This window comes from Alligator sinensis, unplaced genomic scaffold (assembly GCF_000455745.1).
Source record: "Alligator sinensis unplaced genomic scaffold, ASM45574v1 scaffold997_1, whole genome shotgun sequence".
NCBI lineage: Eukaryota > Metazoa > Chordata > Crocodylia > Alligatoridae > Alligator > Alligator sinensis.
Window position 1 is genome coordinate 148,680 of NW_005843001.1, and position 24,343 is coordinate 173,022.

The 24,343-nt window shown below is 38.5% G+C and overlaps 1 protein-coding gene across 3 annotated transcripts in view; it reads left to right on the plus strand.

Moving 5' to 3' along the window:
• SPG11 (SPG11, spatacsin vesicle trafficking associated) overlaps nucleotides 1-24,343 on the plus strand; it is a 51,061-nt gene that overhangs the window by 7,859 nt on the left and 18,859 nt on the right. For all 3 annotated transcript variants that reach the window (XR_003092008.1, XM_025193039.1, XM_025193038.1), the window contains exons 6-29: nucleotides 325-470; nucleotides 1,395-1,527; nucleotides 1,907-2,062; nucleotides 2,872-3,044; nucleotides 3,221-3,397; nucleotides 4,368-4,439; nucleotides 4,896-5,023; nucleotides 5,842-6,020; nucleotides 6,462-6,675; nucleotides 7,204-7,407; nucleotides 8,577-8,683; nucleotides 9,536-9,681; nucleotides 10,204-10,365; nucleotides 11,148-11,214; nucleotides 11,741-11,906; nucleotides 14,623-14,828; nucleotides 15,572-15,680; nucleotides 16,699-16,858; nucleotides 18,260-18,532; nucleotides 18,824-19,024; nucleotides 19,365-19,472; nucleotides 21,181-21,343; nucleotides 21,847-22,061; nucleotides 22,855-23,599. Coding sequence is in view for 2 of the 3 variants with exons in the window: in XM_025193039.1 (XP_025048824.1) it covers nucleotides 325-470; nucleotides 1,395-1,527; nucleotides 1,907-2,062; nucleotides 2,872-3,044; nucleotides 3,221-3,397; nucleotides 4,368-4,439; nucleotides 4,896-5,023; nucleotides 5,842-6,020; nucleotides 6,462-6,675; nucleotides 7,204-7,407; nucleotides 8,577-8,683; nucleotides 9,536-9,681; nucleotides 10,204-10,365; nucleotides 11,148-11,214; nucleotides 11,741-11,906; nucleotides 14,623-14,828; nucleotides 15,572-15,680; nucleotides 16,699-16,858; nucleotides 18,260-18,532; nucleotides 18,824-19,024; nucleotides 19,365-19,472; nucleotides 21,181-21,343; nucleotides 21,847-22,061; nucleotides 22,855-23,599 (4,410 nt within the window). In the remaining variant the exon portion in view is untranslated. The remainder of the gene's footprint in view (nucleotides 1-324; nucleotides 471-1,394; nucleotides 1,528-1,906; nucleotides 2,063-2,871; nucleotides 3,045-3,220; nucleotides 3,398-4,367; nucleotides 4,440-4,895; nucleotides 5,024-5,841; nucleotides 6,021-6,461; nucleotides 6,676-7,203; nucleotides 7,408-8,576; nucleotides 8,684-9,535; nucleotides 9,682-10,203; nucleotides 10,366-11,147; nucleotides 11,215-11,740; nucleotides 11,907-14,622; nucleotides 14,829-15,571; nucleotides 15,681-16,698; nucleotides 16,859-18,259; nucleotides 18,533-18,823; nucleotides 19,025-19,364; nucleotides 19,473-21,180; nucleotides 21,344-21,846; nucleotides 22,062-22,854; nucleotides 23,600-24,343) is intronic.

Sequence of the window (24,343 nt, forward strand, 5' to 3'; positions counted from 1 at the left end):
GTGGATTAGTCTTTTTCTTTTGATGAAGATTTCCTTTTAGTTAATATGGGGTTTTGTCTACTAGGCATATAAAAAACTCTCAGAATGTCACGTGTGCTTTCATTTTTGTTTATAGTTCTGTTACATAGATCCTGTGAGAAGGTATACCATCTTATAATTTTATATTTGTAAATATATGTTATATAAGCATGTACAGATGTTTTCTTCATAAGGAAAGGGGGTGCTGGCTTTACACATTTATGTGAAAAACAAGGGAAAGTCTCTTGCTTTGTTTCAAGTTACTATTTTTTTAAAGTGTGGTGACTCTTTGGTTCTTTTGTTTAGAGCATGGTCTCTCCTTGATTCTGTTTGGTTTAACTCAAGAAGAGTTTTTGAACAGACTGATAATCTATGGCAGTGCTGGAATTGTAGATTCCCTTTGTCATCTCAATGGGTGGGGAAGATGTTCGATTCCCATCCATGCATTAGAGGTAAAAATAAATATTGTTCATTTATTGCAGATCAAGAAAATATTTCTGCAAAGTAACAAAAGGAACTTGCTGTAATATTTTATTAGAAATAATGTTGTTTCCAGCACCCCAAATGCTCCCTTAGCCTAGAGTTATGGGTCAGAGTATGCGTCAGTAACTTCAGGGTAGGACAAAATACAAGAAACCCCCCAAATAAGGAAATGATAGCAAAAAAGCAAAACTAAATATGATGTATTTTATAAGGAATGGTCCCCCCTCCCCCTTTAATCAAGAGCCTGGAACAGTACATGGAAAATTACATTATTTTGAAAGTCTCTGTGCTGTTTTTTCAGTAGCTTGTTTTCTAAGGTTTTACAGATGATATGTTATATAATATGATTAGAGCTAAGTTTTATCATCTCTGCCTTGCAAAGCCAGAACAAACTTTACAAGCCGATGCCCATCACTGACTTTGCTTATGCTACCACAATGATAAAAAATCAACATCTTTCTTACAGAAAATTAAAACCACTTGTGTCTATACAGTGGGCTCCAGTTGACATTTTTTGTAGAAAATAAAGAGCATTGTTTAAAAGTCTTGGCAGCCATAAAAGTGCAGGAACTTCAGATTGCCCCTGCTGGTTCCCTAGTCTAGAAGTGTTTCCTGGGTGTGGGATGGAAGTGGGCTAGCTGTCCTCCCCACCTCCCTGCTCTTGGCAGCAGTTCTGGTTTGAATATACAGTGTCTGCCTGAGAAGCTGGGTAAATACATCATGACTGTTATGAAGGTACAAACCTAAATCACTTTGTTTTTCTACCCTGAATATGTGCTATGAGTGTGTTTATGTATTGCTATCTATAATTAATTTATTAAAGCTAAATTGAAAGGGAAAGTGTATGCCTTTTTAGAATATATATGACTGGGGTTTTTTTTATGTTTCTTTAGGCTGGTTTGGAGAACCGTCAGCTGGACACAGTGGACTTCTTTTTAAAAAGTAAAGAGAATATTTTCAGTCTCTCTACAACCTGCTCTGTGGCTGAGCAGTCTACCAATACCACATCACAGTTTTACTTAAGAAGTAAGCATTATTATTTTAAATTTCACTAATGGTTAATTGTCTTGATTTTGTTTGTGGATATTTTTTTTTTTTCCTGTAAAACAGGTCAGTTTCCAGTGTATTTAACAACCGTGTGGTTCATGTTTGAATGATGATGCTCCTTAAGCTTTTACACAATAAATGAGTGAGAGAGAACTTACCCAAGACATTCAATTATTATTTTTTTGGCTGTATTCTAATACTATGCTTCTTTACACATTATTGATATGAAAGCAAAGTGGTATAATTGCATAAGTTTCTTTGACGTGAGTGACATCTTTTATGGCTTATCATTAGTATAATTTTTGTTGTGTAAAAATAATGTATTGTGCATGTGTTTTTAATCTTCTACATATTGCAGGTGTGGAAGAACTCAGGCCTGCCTTGGACTTACTTTGCTCATCCGTCAGAGAAAATGATATGGAAGCTCAGAGCAAACACTTCTCTGAGCAACTGCTGAATCTTACCTTGGCTTTCCTTAACAAGCAAATCCGAGAAATCTTTATCCACACAGAAGGTAAAATGATTAGCGTGTTTTACAGGCATTAATGCCATGCTTGGCCCTTTTTAGTAAGAACCTAAATAGTGCATCTTAATATTTAGGTATCCCAAACTCTTTACACAGACATTAGGTTTTTCCAAAACTGTGCTTCTGAAGTTTGCAGAAATTAATTTGGGCTGGAGATTTGACTGTTGAAAATATCATATTCACTTGGATAATGCCACACACAATTTACCTGGATACAATATACATGCTAAATAAGAGAATAACTGACCAAACTGTCTGGTCAAGGAGGTCACTGGCTTAGTCGTGCAGCCCACCAGAGGTTGTGGGACTTCCACGTGTTTAGGGATGCCAGCATCAGACTGTGAAGTACCAAAGATAGGAATACGAGTTGATCTGACTCTGAACACTGAAGATGACTGAATTCCAAAAAAAGCCTTTATTATTTCCCTTGCCACTTATCTTCCTCTCTGAAAGACTTCCCCATTTACCCACTTCTCAGGTTACACACCATATATCATGATCTGACTTGCCAAAGATAAGTTGTATAAGTAATTGTTGGCTGACTTAATTTAAGCTTAATATCACTAACTAGGGCCCTGATCTTGCAAGCATGTCAGTGAAGGCAGGTCTTTGTGGACTGTCAGTGATGTCAGAGGCCTAACCCATGCAGATGCAGTTGCTGGATTAAGGCCCATATTTGTTCCAGCATGCTTTTCATTTGTTGAGATCAAAAGATAACATGCTAAACATTGAGCAGTACATGTGAACTTTGTAGCGTTCATTTATTTTCATCAGAGATCCATTGCTTTTCTCTACAGAACTTGACAACTGCTTGCAGAAGTGCGTGGATATTTTAACCAGCTACATTATTGAACTGAGAACATTTATGATCAAGTTTCCTCGAAGGCAGACCAATAACATAAGTTGTGATCTTGGTGAAGATATGCCCCAAATAGAACAGAGTCCAGCATGGGAAAAACTGACTCCTGAGGTAAAAATAAATCAAGTTTAGAACATTCTTATTAAATGTATTCAAGGGGATGATCAACATTTCTCTCTAAAGTACTGAGAAAAGCTCAGGTCTTAAAGGGAACACAAGGCTCGTAAGTTGCATGGATTTGCAGTATCTTATTCTAAAAGAGATCTATATTTTTTTTTCCTTTTTAGCAAGTAATTGCTGAGGCCATTTTAAACAACTTGATACCAGAGGCTCAGACTTTTTTCCGAGTGCATCACCATCCTGCTCAGAGTCTTCAAGAGCTGATTCGAATAGGCTTGGATCTGGTTTATAGCTGTCTTCTGAAAGGCAATATTAAAGAGGCCTCAAAACTTTTAATGAATATGGTGAGTAAAGAAAGTGAATATTTTAGTGGTTTTTTTCTTTAATTTTGTTTGGGTTTGTATTTTGAAGCTACTACAAGAATTTCTAGAGAAGTGTAAGAAATAAGAGCTCTTGAGGGACAGATACTTTGTAAACTAGACAAGTGACCTGTGGAATTTAGAGATGAATTAATACTGTTGCTGGCTAACTCACAGTTGGGATATTTGTCCTAGCATGCTGAGAGCTAGTACACATTATGCTCGTTTCAAAATGATGTCAGAAAATGTTTGACAATCATTAGCTAGTTCTCACACAATTCCTTAAATTAAATTTTATTTTATATGGTGGGAGGGGACTAACATTTCTCCTTTTTTTTCCTACTAGAAGTTTTGCATGTTCTTCCCTTGGTGCTTTACTGCTCGTTTCTTCCTGATAGTGATGAATAAGGACAAAAGCTATAAAAGAATGAAAAACTGTAGCTGATAATAGTCTTTCTGCTAGCAATTTCTTTCATTTGTCTCAAGATGGTCTCAAGATAGAGCACTATTTTAATCAAATTCATTTTTTTGCTAAAGATGGAGACGCATAAATACATAAAAGTTAGCTAATGTTAGTTACTGTAACTGGTATTAGAACAACAACATACAGGAGTGTTTCTCTGTCTTTGAAGAACTAATGGGTAGAGTTTAGATATGAAGTGTCCAGCAAACAACGTTGTCGCACCACTGAATTCTACAGGTGGTGGGAACACTAACCCTTTAGTGAAAATTGTAAGAAATGAGTGCCTATGATACTTCCTTTTGGATTTGTACAGACCAGGGGATAGAATTACTGGATTTGCCTGTTCGTATCATTGGAAGAAAATACAAGTGTATATATAGAAGGTGCTGTACTTGTGCAGGAAAACAAGTGCTCTGTCTTGATTGGAACAATTGTATCCATGTGCAGGACTTATATTAACCTGTGATGGAAATCTATCTTTCTCTCTGATAGGGTTTTGACGTGAAGGAGCAGTTGCATAAGATATGTCTGCACACTATTGATAAAAATATACGGGCTTTGCTGGTAAGTGAAAGAATAGTTTTTTCACCCGTCCCCTAAATCATTAGCTTTTCAGAGACTCTGTGTAGAATAAATGCTGTTTCCTATCCCCAGGCTGGTCTGATACAAACACTTCTGTTTTTGCCCCATTTCCGTGGAACAGCCTTGGAAATTTGCCGTTGCTATATCTTTTCTGTCTCTCTTTTACATCTGCAGTTGAAGTGAAGTTTCTTTACCCTGGTATAGTTTTCTTCTTGAGTGCATGCTCACAAGTTGAAATCCTGGCCCAAGTGAAGTCAGTTTTGCAACTCTCGTTGATTTGATGGGTGCCATGCTTTTTCCTTACATTTATTTACACCCCTGCAAGTTTTTTTTCCATAAATTATTTCTATCTCAATAGAGCACAACTCCTTTTTATGTCAGCGCTAACTTGTAAAATAGAATTGCAGTCAAAGGTAACTTGTTAAATTTGCCTTCAAGGTGGGAGTACTGCAAGAAGAAAACTATTTTTCTGAAAAAGAAAAGAAAATGATAGATTTTGTTCATCAGGTTGAAAGCTTTTATTCAGGATCCTTCCAGGAAAATAGAGAGAGGCACTCTCTTTCCAGGTAACGCAGCTTCACTTCATTATTATTGCAAATCAACAGCATTGTTAAGCTTTTAATCATGCTAAGAACTATGAATCAGGCTTGTATTCGGCATGCTTTGCTATGCTGACAAATGTAGACTCGTGGGATTGTCCAAACGCAATATCATGTGGGCTCGTCAGTACTGTGGAAAGTACTACATGAGATTGAAAGCTGATTGCTGCTCTCAAGAATGCAACAATTGTGACTATAGTGTGAAATCTTTGCATACTACCCATGGCTAAATATTTTCAGCTTTATGGGGGCTTTTGCCAATGTCACCACAATAAAATAAATAAATGTAAATGTAAATAAAATAGTAGCAACCATGCATACTAGCTTAAATAACTAGGGAATTGTGCTAAAATATAAAAACATTAAAGCCTTACAGTGCATGCAATATGGTATTTCAGCTTATTTATGTTGGACACAATCAGTGGCAGTTAATCATCAGTTCTTTGGCTTGTAGTTACCTTACTTCTTCCCTGAAATAATGCACGTTAAGAGGCTTTTAAATATCTGATTCATTATAAAATATTCCTGTTATGGTTCATGTGTCTGTTGTATCAGTTGTTACTGTACTGAATACTTACTGCTATACCTAGTAGAGTTAACTAGCCTTTTTTCCCCTTTACGCTACTTTATTCAAGGTACTAGCAACATTTTGACTGAAGATATAAAAACTTATTTCTACGAACACTTTTCAAACACAAAGTTGATTAACTCTCTTGTTAATGTTACTGGTGTTATAAACTGTGGTTTAATATGAAAACATATTAATGAGTGAATATTGCTGTCAGTTTTAGGAACTGGAGAAAGGAAGAAGATCTCTCCAGTCACACAGCTGTTCTGAGCACATTTTTAAATTCTGACAAGCATCGGATTAACAACAAGGATCACAGGGTTATGTTAAACTGGGCTCAGTGGTGGGATCCACTCACTCAAGAGATGATACTTCTTCCTAAGAAATCACCGGAAGGCAAGTATTCCAACATGAATGAACTGCACATTGAAAACTGAAGTGACTTTGCAGCCATATGTGACATGGGTGTAGATGTAACACATAACGAGTGAGGTTTACTTACTTTTTGCTGTTGCAAGGTAAACACATGTTTATGAGTGTCAGGGCAAAAACTCCAATAAATTTTAGAGTTCATCCAACCATAAAAGTATGCTCAGGAGGATCAGAGGGGAAGGAACAAGTTAAAAGGGCTTCCCAAAATAGTTTGCTGTTTATAGCAAATGACATGTATTAGTGTTCTCTACAGCCTATTACATTGCAGTACTTTTACTAGTAAAGTTTTACATAGTTATGGCACTGCCTTTAATTCAAAGAAAGGTACCCTTTTACAAGGTATGCATATTAGCTACAAGTTTCAGTATTGCCTCAGCAAGTTGTCATTGTGTGTTTAAAATTCAGACTTCAAGTCCTGTAATCCTGAAGTTCTTTGGATGCACGTAACAGCCCAGCATGATTGGCTTAGCATTTGCTCATGGATTGAAGAGTCACTTCCACACAACAGGCAGACTTTATGTCAACAGGCTAACTGGCCTCCTCTGACACCAGATATCATTGACCAGAACACGCTATGCAGCAGCTACGTAAGGAATGAAATATTAGACAAGCTGGCGAGGTATGTGTCCTCATGGTGTTCACACTAGGTTTACATACTTGGAGAACCAGAATCTTGGGATATAGAAGCATAACTCTGAAGTTTAAGATATACAATACCATACAAAAAAAAGAAATATATTTATTTAGATAGTATGAATCAGCTGAAAAGTATGGGTTCAGTCCCATAGTCTCTGCACACCCAGACTTCTCACTGAATGCAATAGGAGTTTTGGGAGCACAAGAAATGTACAACCAGTGCACAGATCTTATGCATAAAATATGTTTCTGTTACCCATTTTATCTATGCTGAGGAAATCCAGAAATATGCAATATTTCATGTCCCTCCCACAACGCATAATAATAACTAAAACCCCTATGTGGTGCTGTGAAAGCATTGTAAACAAATGTATTTTGCATCTTACGGTTGCTTCTGCAATCCACTATACAATATAATTAGAATTCCTGTTGTGTTCAGCCTCCACATTTGTGAAAGCGACAAGTGCTTAATGAGATGTGTGTGTACGTAATGTTTCTTTTTCCTTGATAGAAATGGAATTTTTGTCCCATCTGAACAAGATGATTTTGAACTCCTCCTCCTAAGATTGACCCACACTGGAGGAATAATGCAAAATCCACACCCTGTTCCAAAATACAGTACTGCAAGTGGTTTGGACTTCCATACCTGTTTCATCCTTTACTGTTTAGAGCATAGTCTGCAATATCTACTGTACACTTATTTAGACTATTACAGGTACAAGTATTTGATATATTTGTCAGAAAAAAGTGTTTATATTCAGATAATTTTTAAAAATGAAAGCTAGTAAAATACAATTTAGATAGCAAGTGATGAAATTTTCAAGAATAACTGAGTTCTTGCTATCTGACAAAAAGAACTATTTAAAGCTTGTCAGAGCAGTAATGACTTCAAGAAAAATTTGGAAGGAGGTGTATTGTGCTTTGAACTGAAGCTTTGTCTCATGGCAGGTACTGTAATGCCTTGACACTAATTAGCGTGGCCCTTGAAAGCTCAACTCTGACACTTGGGTATCTCTTGCTGTCTGATATTGAAGCTTCCTTTGTGTTATGTTTGATATAGTGACTGTTTGCATGTTCCTTAATATTTAAGGAAGAGCATTATTACTGTGACCATTTGAAACACTGCAATGATTTAAGTAATAGAATCTTAATATGGAGCTAAATAGCAGCGCTATTTAGAACCTGCCCAGTTTGGGCCCAGATATGACTAAAATTTTGATACGTTGACTAGTAAATTTGCTGCAGAATTGCATGTCAAAGCTAGTTGTGTTTTGAGAAGAGAGAGGGCTATTTGCTTTAGGATTATTCTCCCAGCCATCACTTTTGATATAGGAAGCAAATAGTATCTTTACAACAGATGCTGTTCTGACAGAACAAATATTTTCTAGCAGTCCTTGGAGAGAATGGTTGATGAAACAAATGAGAAGAAGACATTGAGGGTGGAAAGCAAGTTAATGTGTTTAAAACTCTGGGATGAGGGCAAACTTGATCAAAAATAAGTTATTGAAAATCCTTTCAACAAAGGCTGTTCAATTTGAATGATACATTCAGACATATGAATGAAAGTTAGCCAGGTATTTACAATGGTAATGTAAACTGTAAGATTCAGGGACTGTTGTTTACCCAAAAATTTAAAATGTGTTAAATCTATACGGACTGGGACGGAGCTACAGTAGCATTGTAATTGTTTAACCAAAGGTGTAAGGGTGGGATAGAGAAAACTCTGCAAATCAATTCAATGAAACAAGGTTTTCATAAAAATTCAGGTTATATTAAAAGCATCATGTACAGAGCTCTACTTCTATGATTGGTGCTGGGTTGACAGCCCTAGAGACTGTTTGGTTTGTTATATTCACAATGCTACTATTTTTGTCTTATTTTCAGTTTAACTCCTTCGAATTGCCCTATTTTGGATAACAAGGAACTGCATGAAGCTCACCCCTGGTTTGAATTTCTGGTGCAGTGTCGAGGTGTTGCCAGTAACCCAAGAGGTAGGAGCCTGGCCTTGTTCAGTTAGCAAAACACTTGGGGGAGCTGCGATTAATTTTCTGCTCCTTGTGTGACCTTGAGCAAGTCCAGTAGCCTCTCTAGGTGAGTTCTTTATCAGTAAAATGAGGAATCAAATGTTTCACAAGGGGTGTCCAGGATAAAGATAATGAGGCATTGAAATGCTGCAGTGGTGAGGGTCATGTAAGTACCTGAGAGAGATTATGTACCATTGAAAATGCTGATGAATACATTAGTAGAAGTCTAAATAGCAGCAGAACAAAGATGTGTTTACTGTGTGTTAGCTTACCTGCATCTTTTACGTTATACATTCATTGCCCAGGAATATCAACATTAATCAATCAGTATCACTAAGAAAGTTCTTGATTTATTCAGGTATTTCTAAAAATCCCATCTGTCTTGTATAGCACCAAGCATTTTATCAGTGTTTAACAAATTGTGAATAAATGCAAATAAACCCTTTATTCAAGCTTTATATTTTCAAAAACATCTCTGCTCTAAAGTAAAAAAAAAACTGATTTATAACACACAGTAAAATACTAGACCTGATTTTCATAGTTTTCATAGATTTTCAGGGTTGGAAGGGACCCCAGCAGATCAAGTGCAACCCCCTATGTAAACTAAATTCCTGTTTGAGCACAATGAGAATTTTACATAAATTAAGAAGGTTCTATAATCCCGTCTGTTGACATGTGAATAAAACTAAGAAGAAAATTGCTTGACTTAAATAAACCTTAACCTTTTTTCTTAAGCATGAAATTATTTTAAACTTATAATTTAATAATGTCATTAAATCATTGCTTTTGATGGACAAAAACCTCACTTCTTTTTTCTAGATCCAAAGATGATTTTTCAGGCTAGTCTTGCAAATGCTCAGATCTTGATTCCTAGTAATCAAGCCAGCGTCAGCAGCATGCTGCTAGAAGGTCGTACACTTTTAGCTCTTGCAACTACAATGTATGCACCTGGAGGTATTGATCAGGTAATGTCTATAATGACTAACTAACCTTATGCTAATTGTCTCTGGAAATTTACTGCTATGATTGCAAAAATGAAAGGGATGTTGGCTTAACATGATTCAGATTAACAGGGAAATGCCACTGCATTGTTTCTTGGTACATAGCTTGAAAATATACCTTTAGTATAATATCCTTCATTAACTAGCATACCTGAGGAGGGCACAACCGGGGCAGCAGCCCCAGACACTGCATTTGTGGAGAAGGGAGGCAAAAACAAGCAGTGCTGTGACGGCAGCTGATCACACTGGCACCACACAGCTGCCCCAGGAGCAAAGATGCACTAAATAATGACAACTAGACTAAATATTAGAGTATATTTAAAAATAATGGTTTATAATATCTGTTTTTAAAATGTTATGGTTTAGAAGTAAGTAGCAAAGTACAGTAGCCATGGGAATTGGCTCTCAAATCTTATTTTAAATTGTGTCTTTGTGCAAGTAATTTTATTTGTGAAATACTCCGTTTCTTTTCTTTTTTCAATATAGGTTCTTCAGAATGAAGATGCTGAAAAGCCTCTGAAGAAGGTGGATCCACAGCTCTTAAAAATGGCACTGGCTCCTTACCCCAAACTTAGGGCTGCTCTCTTTCCCCAGTACACTTCTCATGGAATTCTTCCATCAGATATCTCACTCTATCATCTTGTTCAGGTACATGTAATTCATTGCAAACAAAGCTGCATGATACAATAGAAATCAGAATGTGAGTGAAGTTCTATTTTGATCTGTGGACCGTTTGAATGTGTTTTTTCTGACTTAGTTTAAGACTAATTAAACTTTAATTTTCTATCTGTTTTGTATTTTGTAGCTTATTTTTTAAATGTTTCATGGAGAAGATGAAACAGGTTCATTTTTGGGGGGTGGAAAAACTCCGCTACCCTTCAGCATCTTCTAGGCTGGCCTGATGACGCAACAAAATACACAATAGTGTTCTGTCATATATTACTTTGTGGGAGCCTGGGTTTCAGACTGACAAGGCTTTAAGGCAATACAAGTTTTCTTCCTAAAAAAAGAAATGGCGTATAAGGTTAGACTCCTGAAGTCTTTGTTTAAGCACTTAACTAGGTTACCTTTGTTGCATATCCATGGCTTACACTGGATGGTGAAATGGCCCATTGATAGTTTGAACCACTGTGTTCTAGAAAATCATTAGTCCTAGTAAGGCTGCAGTTTAGCATAGTACTTGTGTACTCGCCTTTCCATTTATTTCAGAGAGACTTAATTTTATGCTTAAAAGTACAATCACGCTGGTCCTGCGTGCATTAAGAATAGGTACTTTCTAAAAACAACTGTCAGGGGTATTGACACTATAGCCTCTGCAGCAGCTTTACTATCACCTGTTGTAACTCCTTAAAAAGTTCTTAATTTTAAAAAAAAAACAACAGCAAACACTTTAAGCTGTTTCTGAGTGTCATTTGTATCTACTCTTTCAGTCATTAGCACCATTTGATCCCACCAAACTCTTTGGCTGGCAATCAACAAATACTCTTGCCATTGCAGGTATGTAATGTTACAGTTGAAAATGTTTTTTCTAGGCTGCTTTGAATGAGGTAGTTTGTAGTGGGAATGCCCAATAGATCACTGTGTCCAATAAGCATTTCTTTTTGGAATGTTTCTTATGTTTAAAGGTTGTGTTTTAAAGGAACATCGTGGTGGTCTAGCTATAACAGCACCTTTTTTTAAAGAGAAAGTTGGGAACACATGAATATAACTGAAGTGCTTTTCTCTTCTAAAAACATCTTTATAAGTAATCCTCTTTGAAATGTACTGATAACTGAGCAATATATTCTGAATTCTAACAGAAGGAAGATAAGAGACAATGAGGTTGGGTGACCTACTAAAATAGTGTCTCTAGTTGTACTGAAAGTCCAGAACTGGAATTCCAGTCATACTGGGAACCTCTGTAGTTTAAAGCAGAGCTAACTTGATGCTCAATTTCCTCTTCAGTAGAAGTCACTGAGTAGCAGAAAGACACCTTCCTTTTTTTAAACTAAGTTTATATGCAGTTGTAATGCTTTGTTTCTAGACACCTCAAGTGACTTTCCTCATTTCTCATCTCCTGAACTGGTAAACAAGCATGCTGTAATGGAACGACTAGACTTTTCCTACTACTTGCACCATGGACGGCCATCGTTTGCTTTTGGCACTTTTTTAGTACAGCAGCTAGCAAAGAGCAAATCCCCAAAGCAGTTGTAAGTATTGAAATATAGGTGGTAATGTGGCGTATCCCCATACCGGAACACAGTTTAAGATGAGACACTGGACTGTCATTCTGTAAATAGTTCCAGCTTTCAAAATTTAAATTCTCATTTATTGTATTGTATTTAAAAACAAATGTGTGTTCATCGAAAAAATAAAAAGGAAGGTAAAGAATAGTGAAAATGAAAAATATAGATAAAATAGTTGGCTGGTCGAGTTAAGGCCAATGAAGCTCATTTTTTAAATAGCTGTATGTACACAAGACTAGAATGTAGAATGGGTGTCTTTGTTTTGGTAGATAGTTGGGTATGTGGTTGATAACATTAAGGTTTGCTGTTTAAGTAGTATGTTAGGTCTGGGTTTGTAAACCAAGGGTACGCAGTATCCTCATGCATCTGCCAAAGCCAATTTGAGGGGGAGTGCTCTGAGGATTTACAATTGCAGGACTAGGCTCTAACTTGAAAACCAGCTATAGGTAAAAAGGAGAGAGCTGTTTTCCCCTTTTTTCTTTCCCTGTGAACTGTAATTTCCCTGTTTTAACTACAGAAAAGAGAGGATATAATTAAGTCTGCCATCTGCAAAAAGAGTTAACAGTAATTGCAGTTATTAAACCTGCCTCTGCTTTCTTTAAAAAAAAAACCCTCTTCCTGCTTTTAATGTGTTTTCTTTGCCCTGTTACTCTGTGAAGGATTCACGTGAGCAAATGGGAAAACTTTCCATTAAGGGAGATGATGGAAAATGACTATCAGGAGACAGCTTCCAAGTACATGAGCTGGAGAAACAAATTGCTTTTTATTTCCTGATCATTTTGGTTTAGTTGTCTCATTTCTAAGGAAAAAAATAGGTTTCATATCAACTAGAAGCACGTTGACTGTATCCCTTTAAATTTGAATTGTGCTTCGATGATATATAGGTGCTAATTTCTTCAGGCACCTTATATGATCCAAGGTTCTAGCTGCTTTTTTTCCCTAGTATTTTACCTGGAAAAGTTACGTTAGCAGGTGAACTTTAAAGGAAAAAGAGCATCTTTTTCCTACATAGAAAATGTAACAATATACAGGGGTTTAGGACATTTCCCAGAAAAAAATCCTACCTGAGTGTAGTAGGAATGTAAGGCTTTTCATTCTCAGCCTTCACTGTGGACTTCTTATTTATGTAAATCGAGGTGAAGTTCCCACTGTGACAGGTTTTAATTTCCACTGGGCTGTGAAACTATGAGATTAGAAGGAGTTCCAGGAAAGTGATACTTAAATCTTACAAGTTTCTAGGTTCTTTGTATTTTGCACAAGATTTTCTGTTCACTGTTGGCAAGTAGTGCAGTCCCTCCATTTGGTAGAGTACAGTGTCAAAGCAAGTATGATATTAGCATTTACCTGGGCCCAGGCCAAAGAGGGTTTTAATGCAGAATGCTAATAGAAGGAGATTTGCTTATAGACTATTTTCTTATAGTCTCCAAATATCCTAAGTACTCATGACCACTGCAATTAAAACATAGATGCATTGTGAGTAGAGAGAGATGATACAATTGTACCAGTTTAGAGGAGGAGGGGGAAGAAGGATTAACTGTGCTTCAGACTGATGTGTTGTAACTGCTCCATACATCTGTTCTGTCCTACAGATGGAAGCTAAACTGTGGTAATTTACCTCTGAATGAAACCAGAGGTACATTTATTGTAGTTTAGTTTCTGCGTAGAGGATAGAGTGGACACATGAAAGAGTTGTAGAGGGTCAGCTTGATGTATGGTGACATGCAATTAAGTCACCCTCCCTTTTGAATTGGTGTAATTGTTGGTACCCTGTATGTAACAACTTTTGTGTCTCAGTGTTTGAAATAAGCTGTAGTTCAAACTTCCAGCACGTTGGAAGACCTTTCTCGATAATTACTTCTGTGTACAAGCACAGTGAGAATGTCCTCTATCTTCAAGCCTACGGAGGTCTTTCTCGTGTGCCGAAGGAGAGAGCCAGGCTGCTGTTCTGCCTCCTGCCCTCAGAGGTGTTCTCCCAGCCCAGTTCCTTGTCAGCATGGATCCATCTGAACTGCACAGACAGAGCTGCTCTTCCAGCAGTAGCTCCTAGAACCCTCCCTCCAACATGGAGGGGCCCGGTGGGCCTTAGATTATGAAGCAGGGCAGCCTCAGTGTGGACAACATAGCTAACATTTAAAGGAACACAGTCAACTGAAGTCGTGCCAGGAACAAATTTCTTTAACTAAGCAAGTGAGAGTTCTTCCATGTTAATAATCTAAAACTCATATTTGCCAGTTGCTATTTATGCCTTTTTTTGTGTCTCTTGCATTTTTATCCATCTTGGACACTGTAAACCTGTGGCCTTGGTTGCAGGTTCTTCATAGTGCAGGGTTTTGATTGTAAACTTTGCAAGATAAAATTTTTAATGTGTTTACATTAGACCTTATTTAACAAAAACTATGAAATGCTCATTAGTTATATAAAAGTTTATTTAAATAAATTGCAAATTTCAAGTCAAATTTAATATTTTGATGTAGGACATTTTATTTTCCTACCTGGGTTCAGTTTTGTCCTAAAATGGTGACTCCTAACTGGTAACTGTTTTCTAACACTACCAAAATCAGAAGTTCCACTGGTGATAATTTTACAGAATGATAAGTGCTAACATGCATCGTGAATTTTTGTGCCTGAAATTTCAGTTAAAAACTGCATTGCAATGACTCTGACTTTTCCTTTGTTTCAGGATTCAGCAAGCAGGAAGTGAAGCCTATGCTTTAGCCCTTTCCTTCTTTTACGTACCATCCATAGGGGCAGCCTGTGTCTGCTTTCTAGAATTACTTGGGCTTCATAGCCTAAAACTCCGAGTTGATATTAAAGTTGCAAACCTAATTTTGAGCTTCAAGAGTAAAAACGAAGAGTCTCAGCACAGCGCAATAAGAGAATCCTTAGGTAAAGTTTCTTTGTCCATCTTTTAAAACTGAGTGGTATAAATAGGTATTAGGGAGTGGCAGAGGGAATTGTACCCAGTCTGAATAATCTCTAAAATGAGTAGGGCTAGCATATTTCCTTTGAAAAGTTTATAGCTTTGCCATTCTTAGGTGCCCTGTTCTCACTACTCTGCGAGGCAGTTCTGACTCGGGAATATGGGTGGCTGTGTGTCAGAAGAGCAGCCAGAACTAGAATAGCCTCCTTGTACAAAGTGAAGTAACCTTTCAAAGTGATTGCCTTGTTTGCTTAATATTGTGATGTAATAAAAGGACTAGATAGAAGAAAGTTGACAGATTTCTTTTTCTTTTGTACTTTAGTTTTGTCTGAAAACTACAGAAAAAATTGTGCATCTAAACTTCATAGTAACTTTTTTTTCTAGGAATACCTTTAGAAAACAGCCTTTTTAACTCTAGCTCCAGTCTGTTTCCGCTTCTATTCAGGGAAGGTATTGAGTTTTTTCTTTTGCTCTCTTTCTGAAAAAGCTTGTTCAAACATATTTACTTGAGAATTGCAACAGATTTTTTAGAAATGCCAAGGCTTGTATTAAAAAAAAATGACGATAGGACTTAAGAGTCTGAGTGCTTAGCATCACTTTTGAAAGTGGAGCTCTTTTTTCTGTAAATGAATTAGGATCCTTTTTCAAAAATGTTTTAGTCTAAAACCAAACTAGAGCTCCAGTGGTAACATTTTATTTTTATGAATAGTTGAAAAGTTGACAAAATTGGCTGATGGTGAAAGAACAGCAGCAGAAGAAATGCTGATTTGTTTGGAAGAAGCTTTTTGGGATACAATTGAACATCAAGGAATAAAGAAGTGAGTGAACTATGCTTTTGATGTCCTTTATATTGGCAAACTGAGGTAAAGCACCAAATGTTAGCCTTTCTGGACACATCCAGATGTGCGTGGATGCTTGGTTCCCCAGGGAATGCCTGTGCCATGTGCAGTCTGGCATGCGGCAAGTTACCCTGGGTGAGATAGGGGAGGCTGGGGCCGGCACTGGCCTGGCCCCAGCAGCCTTACATTGGGGGCCTCCCAGGGCTGCAGCAGCAGCAGTCCTGCCACGCAGATCCTGGCCAGCAGCAGAGTGCAGCTCTGACTAGCCAGACTCCGGCTTTGGGTGGCGCACGCTGCCACTGTGTGCACCGCTCTGCTTTTTTTTCCCCATGGGTTGGGTTTTTTTGACCTCTGGATATCTCCCTGCTTCCTTGAAGGGCAGAGAACAACTGAATGTGCTGTATGTGGTGCTGCAGGTATGTCTGCGGTGCCACTTATCACACGACCGCGTTTGTCTGGTTGCAGCCTCTGCGGTCAGGCATGTGCTGTGTGCAAGTGCACTAAACAAAATTTATAAGCAACAGTTGCTGTGTAAGAATATAGTCCCAGATGCCATCAGCAGTGATAGGGAAGTGAAGCTAATACCCAGTGTTTTAGTATGCTGCCTCTACAGTTCTTGACCTGAATTAAAAGCAAAGCTCATTGCCAAAGCCAGAACTATGGTGGACATTTTGAATGTACAAAAAAGATGGGCTAGACTCCCAGGATGCAATCTAATTCAGTACCTGCTGAATTCAAACAAAGGACTCCCATCAGTTGCACCACACAGTGGAGTGCAGGTTTTTGGATCAGTTTTTAAATCAAATGTTAACATCTGGATTTATCAAGTTATTACAACTGGGAGACCTACAGGAGTTGTCTAGTCATATGTCAGATTGAATGTGCATTTTATTTCTCCTTCATTTTTCTTACCATTAATTACTTGAAGATGAAAGGACAGTTGCATTTGAATTGAGTAAAACTGATTGAGTTAAAACTACCTTTCAATGTCACACAGGACATCCAGTGACTCTAGAAGGCAGTGGTCTCTGGTGATGCAGTTCTGTAAGCTCCATAATATCAGACTGAGCACATCTTATCTAAAGGAATGTGCTAAATCCAATGACTGGCTGCAGTTCATTATCCAAGCCCAGATGTACAGTTACCGGCCAGATGAGGTGAGTTCCTAGGAGTGATTTAAAATAAGAAGAGGTGCTATAGGCATTATCAGCAGTTGTAGGGGGTATTTTTGAAGACGATTTTCTTTAATATTAGTTTCCCTTTAAAGAGACAGCTTCAAGTTGAAATGTCCTACATCTAATCGGTTTCAGACAACGAGTTAGAAATTTTCAGGCTTTTCAAATGCCTGGGTGTATTCTTAACCCTTCTTGTTTTACTGCCAAATTTTCATATTTATTTTTCTTTAAGATTCTTCTCCCCTTCCTATTGTGTGAAGAATTGATACAAACCTTGTTCTGTTAATAAAAGAAGCAAAGGCTGTACCCAAAATGCTGTCAGTTGCACATGAACAAACTGGTCAAATGGAAGGTTTTTCTTTTAATGCTTTAATTCCCTTATTGATACTAATTTGGTGTTGATTCCAGCAATAGGTAAAATATTTTCAGGCAGATGTGATTTCCACCCCCCTGCCCCGCCCTCCTTCTGAATGGCCTTTAAAGTGAAATCCTGTCTAAAGGCGGGTTTACTTCCATGTTAATTATAGATCTCACTAGCTTATTCATTATGGATTTTTGGCTTTAGTCCTTTTACAATCCAGTTAGAAACCATGGGTTCATTTCAAATTTAGAACTATTTAATATAAAATCAAACTTAAAAATATAGAGAATTGGCTCCATGGATATATCCCTTGTAACTACAGCAAACTGTATTTGCAGTTTGTCTACTATGTGAGTAAAGATGTTTACTGTAGACATTTTATATTTTGTTATGTTACATACTTTGTACAGTGTTGCAGTGACAGTCTTTGGCAGCCCACCTGTACAATTTTAGGTAATTCCCATTGAGATCAATGCCATTTGAGCATATACATTTGGCATTTTGGCCCCAAAAAGTTTCTTTCTACAATTACTATAATATTGCATTTCCATTCAGTTTTAGGCTAGAATTTTCAAAATGTCGTAAGAGAGTGCTGGTCCCAAATCCAACTAAAATTAAGTTCAAAGGGTGTGGGGACTTGAGCTACTTTGAAAAGCCCACTTGTAATATTTTCAAAATAAAAAAATGGTAATTAAATGTGAAATTGCCTGAAAACAAGGCACAGGGCCAATTTGCTGAAAAATTCCTTTTCACAAGGTACCACTAATGCCAAGGATGTTGCAAAGGCTGAAAATGCCTGCGTGTTTTTTGAGTTTTGTTTTTACATAAGAAAGGAATTTTGATGTTTGACTTTGCTTTGATAGAATGCATTTTCATTTGTAACTCTTCAGAAGTGTACTGTTTAAAATCACTTTGCTGACATGCCTTCATTTTGTTTGCTGGGTTTTACTGCAAGTATGCAATACTCTCCCAGTCTCTTTGAATGCTTTCTATTTATAGATGCCTTTTGATTATTTTTCTAGGTCACTTGTATCCTTCAAGATTTCACTCCCATTTTACAAGATCACTTGATGCTGGCCTTTGAGAGCTTAGAGCTCTCTCACCCTAGCCTAGGAAGTCATCACAGTGACAGTACCAGACCAGTCCCAACCGAACAGAGGCAGAGGGGGCATCCAGGTGATCTCTTCCAGATTCTCTTTTGGTGCCAAGAGAAGCCTAACCCCTCACGCTACCTTTTGATGGAAGGAATGAAGCACCATGCCCCATTCCTGAGTGTGTTAGCAGCGTGTTTTCAGGTAAAGATTATTCCAAAGTATTTTAATTTTGATGTTTGTTGCAAAATAAGGAAAATTCTCCTTGTTCTGGGGATGAGGTAGATAATTATCTCACATGCGTACTTCAAAGACAACTGTATAGAGAGGGGCATTCCGTAAGTATTCCTCAGCTGTCAAAATAATCGGATTCGTAAGACACTCCGTGATGTTTTATGGGTAGCTTGACAGCTGTCCTTGTAGTTATTAACTGATTAAGCAGGATCTACTACCTCCTTGGTTTTTAAAAATCAACCACTTCTGTCCATTTGATAGGATGCCGGTATTATTCAGTGTCTCTGTGTTTGGATCATTACCTCTGTGGATAATGCGACTGCTGCTGAAGCAACAAGCCACGTTCAAGGCTCTGTGGAAAATCATGAATGGGATCTTCAGGACCTTTCCAGTCTCTGGAAGATGTTTTTAAGAAAGCGGAAAAGTAAAACTCTTCTGAGTGGTTTCTCTCTCTTTCTAAAGGTAGCTAACAAGCGTTTTAAGCCTAAATTTTGTATGTACTTCACCTCTCCAAATAGACCGTCCTCTGGTTCCCAGAAGGTTTTCTACGCCATCTTTCAGATTATTTGGAAAATAACGATTACTTGATCCTCTGAGGTACCTGACCCTATCAAAAATGTTAAAATAGATGTTCTTTGAACAGCTACAAACTTGCAAATACTTTTTCAGGTCTATATACAACTTTATAAGCGAGCGCAAATCGTAATTATTGTTCTGTCACATTGTTTAAAAAAATCCCCTCTTCATTAATTAAAGGACTGCACTTTCAGTGATATTTATAACCTTTATGTCTGTCTCAAAGGATTCCCCACTATTGCAAATGCTTGAAATCTATGAATTATGTATGGACTGTAAAAAGTACAGTGAAGCTAAAACCAAACTCTGCAACCTCCAGATGAGTCTTGAAAAAGTAAGCAGCATTCATTTTACTTTATAAAAATGCCTTTGCCTAAGTGTCATATTGCATCTGGATGTCTTTCTAATGTTAAAGTTAAAATAAAGATAAAGAAACCAATCAAAATAATTTAGGAGAGGATTTTGGAGTAAAGCAGCATTTCTCAACCCATGGATCGCGATCCAAAAGTGGGTCACAAGAATATATGAAAGGGTCGTGAACAAACTTTTAAAAATGGATCAACAAACTTTAAAAATAGATGGTCTTTTAAAGGAGAAAATGTGGCAAACCATGGTGTTTCCCTTGTGGGCTGGCAGAGTTCCAGCCTGCAAGGAGCTGCTTATGGCCCCTGCATGTCCCCCATGCCCCCTCCCCACCCCCCCGTACCCCCGGCCCAGTTCCACACACTGGGTGGGTTGGGGCCTGGAGATTGGGGGGGGCGGCGCACTGGGTTGGGCCTGGCCATCAATGTTTACAAATGGGTCCTGGTACAAAAAGGGGTTGAGAACCATTGGAGTAAAGGTTTCAAACAGCTTCTTCATCACTGATACTTGGTGGAAAAACTGGGTTTGGGGTTTTTTGATTGTTTTTTTTTAAGGGGCGGGGTTGGGGTTGGGGGTTGGAGTAAAAGGGACTGTTGCTTTAATAAATTGCATGCATTTCTCTAAATCTTTATTTGTGACACGGGGCCAGAAACTGATACCCTCACTTACAAAAGAGGAACACCTTACCCCATGACCAGTTCTGTTACGTGAGTGAGACTGCTAGTAGTGTACAAAACTGTTCATGGGAGGAAAAGAATTGCAGTTCCTGGTCACTCGTAAGTAGTGTTAATTATCACAGTACAGTGAATATGGGGGTACTGATAAAATAGCAGCTTGCACAGAAAATCTCCAGGTCAACAGGTGCTCTTGAATACTTCTGGCAGTTTTCTGAAGAGTGCATTTCTGAAAAAGGGCTGCTCTGTGACATTTGTTTTAGCAGTCACAAAGACTATGTAGACTTGGCTTCTGAAAACCTCTGCGAGGGCCAAGTTGCACATGAGCAACCCCCTCAAGGCCCAGATTTAGCAGTTGGCTTCAGTGAGATAGGAGCCATGTGCTTAAGTGCTCTTCTAGGTCAGGGTCTAACAGAGGGCAAGAATTTGGCCCAGCAGTGACTGAGACAAATGCAGCAAGGGCATATTTGGAATAATTTTCAGTCCTTTTTTTCTTTACTTATCCCAGGTAGACACGTCACAAATTCTTCTCTCCTTTCATCTCTGTTTTTCTATCTCCCTGGGCATCCCAGTAACTAATGTTCTGTCTCATTATTTCTGATGCCTTTTTCCATTTGATTCAAGTCAAGGTTTAGGTCAGGGGTTTCTTTACTCAGAAGACTATGCTAACTCTATATCATGGGTAAGTATATAAAACAAACAGGATATAGGCCAGGTTATAGACCTCTAAAGAAGGGGTCTTCTCTACCTAGGTGTCATCCCTGAAATTTATCAGCTCCACGAGTACTGTTTTTAGGGGAAATTTACAGAATTCTTATCTATAAATAAATTCACTATTTCCAATTTAACAGTAAATATAGGGCCTCTTTTTGGAGCCATGTTTTGGAATAGGTATTGCTTTATATTTTTTCCAGTGTGACTTCACCTTACAAGAAATAAAGTTATTAATTTACTGCTGAATATGAATGTAAAAAAAAATCTTAGAAATCCATTTTATGTACACAGCTTAAAACTTCAGATGAAAAGACGCCTTCAGTTATACCTCTACCATGGGTGGAGTCTCAAGCATCATTTCTTCTTGAATTGATGTTGCAGCAGTGTAGAACACAGTATGAATTAGGAAAACTGTTGCAGCTCTTTGCAGGTCCAAATAATCTTCTACCTGATGGTAAGGATAATTTATTTGCTTAGGTAATCTGGTTGTTTTAAGCTAGTATGAATTTAAAATATGTAGCAAAGTTTGAAAAATGCCTAGTCCACGTGAGAGAAGTCTCCATGGAATAATTAAATGCTGGAGCTTGGATTGCATCACTGTTTATTTTTATGGAGAGAAAAAACATGATAAAATGTTACTTTGAATAGACAAACAATTTGATACTACAAAGTATGAGAATTTTTTTAACCAGAAGTGTTTCATGCAGATAGTCATGAAGGGAAATCTTAAGCAGGCTTTAACCTGTTAAGGGGAATGGTTGATTGCAGGTGTGTGTAGTGAAGGATGAATGGGAACAGTCCAGCTTTAGAATGAGAGCATATTTTGGAGCATTGTAATGTGTTCATCTGCTGAAGCGAGGCTCCTTTCCTAGTGACATGTTGGAATGCATGTACCACTGATGACTTTGTTTATAAAGAAAATTGCTTTAATAATAACTACACTCTCTTCTGAAACAGGCCCAGATGTGAAGAAATTGTGTGTCCTTAGTCAGATCTTGAAGGATTCGTCCATATCTATTAATCGCGCCATCCTAACCAACTACAACACAGAGACTTTTCAGAATGAATGCAGATCAATTTTAGAGCAGCTGCAAGAGGGAGGGATGTTCTCACTGGCTAGGAAGGTAGCAGAATTAGCAGAACTGCCTGTGGACAGCGTGGTTATTCAAGAGGTACATTATAGTTGTCGGAAGTTGTGTGATACTTAAAAGTGAAATATTCACATAGTCAAATGTCTTTTCTGCCATTAAGCTCTTAACAGGTGCTCACATACTTTAATGGTATCAAGAATGACTTTTTCAGCCCCTCTGTAGGATTTAGAAAACTGTTCCCTGAATTATTCTAGTTTGAACTACAATTAAGTTGACCCTGCCAGGCATCTTCATTTTCAGAGCCTTCTAGTGAATAAAATAATTCCACTTTCTTTTTTGTCACTGTATGTTTACTTGGTACATCTGTTCATTTTATTTATCCAGCAAAACAGATGTACTTAGTACTTTACTGGTTTGAGCTGGAGTCACTACCCTCAGACACGTTGACTATAAGGGCACGTATACACGAGCACCGAGGCTGCTCTGATGCACTGGAATTAATCTAGTCTGCTGGAGTGTGGCAGTTGCTCTAGCAGCCTCCTGCTACTTGTGTATCAGTGTCCCCATGCTCAAAAATGATGGCGGGGGCACTTGAAATTAAGCTCGTCCAGTGAGCCTTAGTTCAAGCACCCCCATCGCCATTTTTAGGCGCTGCGACACTGATTATAGATGGTGGGGTGGCACTTCAATTAGAGCAGCTCTTAGAGCCACTCTAATTAAAGCAGCACCCTGTCAGCCCTTGGACCATGTGTAAAAATGCCCTAAGTTCTGTTTTTGGTAATCAAATCAATTTATATCGGTGCATATTTTATTTAGGGAAAACTGAAAATTGATGCTGAAGTTAAGTCCTCTCAGCCTTTCATGCGTTTTGCAGGTACTTCGAGATATGCATCTTCTCAAGCAGACTGGACAGTGGCATCAAAAACAAACTAGAATTGACTTCTGGAAAAAGTGTCACAATAGTTTTACAAAAAATTCAATCTCCAACAAAGCTGCGTCTGACTTTTTTTCAGCTCAGGCAAATGTGGTGTTTGAATCGTCCGCTGATAAGATAAACAACAACATAGAGAAACATTTGCTGCTTACTTTGGCTGGCCACTGGTTAGCCCAGGATGACTCGGTGCCACTGGAGAAGCTGGAAGAAATAGAGAAGCAGATCTGGCTTTGTCGCATTGCACATCAAACCTTAACTAGAGACAGTGGATTGGAGAAGTCGAGATTGTCTTGCCAGGCTTCGATGGGTAGTGAACTTTCCTTTGAGAACTTAGCCAAAGAGTTTTCCTTCTCTAAGCTAGCTACTCTGAACACACCAAAATATTTGCAGCTTGATGGTCTTGTATTCAAAGATACACCTCCACATGCACTGGATAGGACTGAGGTGGAGTCACTTAATTTTCTGATTGGACATCTTCTGGATGAAGGAAGCGTACATGAAGCCAGCCGCATTTGCCACTATTTTCACTTCTATAACCAGGATGTTTCTCTGGTATTGCACTGCAGAGCATTGGCTACTGGTGAAGCCGACCAAAACAATTTACACCCAGACATTCAAGCTCTTCTTATAGCAGAAGAGAGCTCAGATGAATTTGAGGCTCCACAGCCCAGAAGATTACAAAGTAGTAAGTAACACCAGCATATCAGTTGCAGGCTTTTGACAAGTTCTGCTGTCAGGTTTCTAAAGTCTTCCTTTGTTATAACAAAGTTAACTTACCTGCAGTTTTAGGAGGAGGTGGAGATTGGACAAAACCACCAGTGCTGTCAAATATCTTCAGGTCTAAAGAACTTGAATTTTTCAACATCGTATACTAACAAAATTCTCCCAATGCAATTATTTGTCCTCTTGTACTCATCCATTCTGAATAGGTACAGGTTTCTCTTGATTTATGCAGGTTCTTTATATGTGAATTCGCTCTTATGTGATGAGCATATTTAAACCCATAATTAATTATATGCAAGGTAAATTCGCTCTTATGTGATCAGCATAGATGCCCGCCCCCACCCCAAGCTGGTAAGTCTGTGGGGGGGTGGGGGCAGGGGAAAGGGCCATGGCCCCTGTCACCCCAGTCCCAGCTGCAGCGGCCCTGGAAGCGGCCAGTGCCAGCTGCCTGCCCCCACACTCGGGCTCACCCCACCACCTGGGCTGCATTGTGCCGTGGGGGAGGCAGCTGGTGTCAGCTGCTCCTGGGACTGCTCCAGCATGGGCTGGGGTGAGCGCAGACAGGCAGAGCCCCGGGCAGCACAGGGCGCAGCACTCGCCCCAGCTGCAGCAGCCCCAGGAGCAGCGGTGAGTGGGGACAGGCGGAGCATGGTGCAGCCCAGCAGCTGCAGGCAGCTGGCGCTGGCTGCTCCCAGGGCTGCTGCAG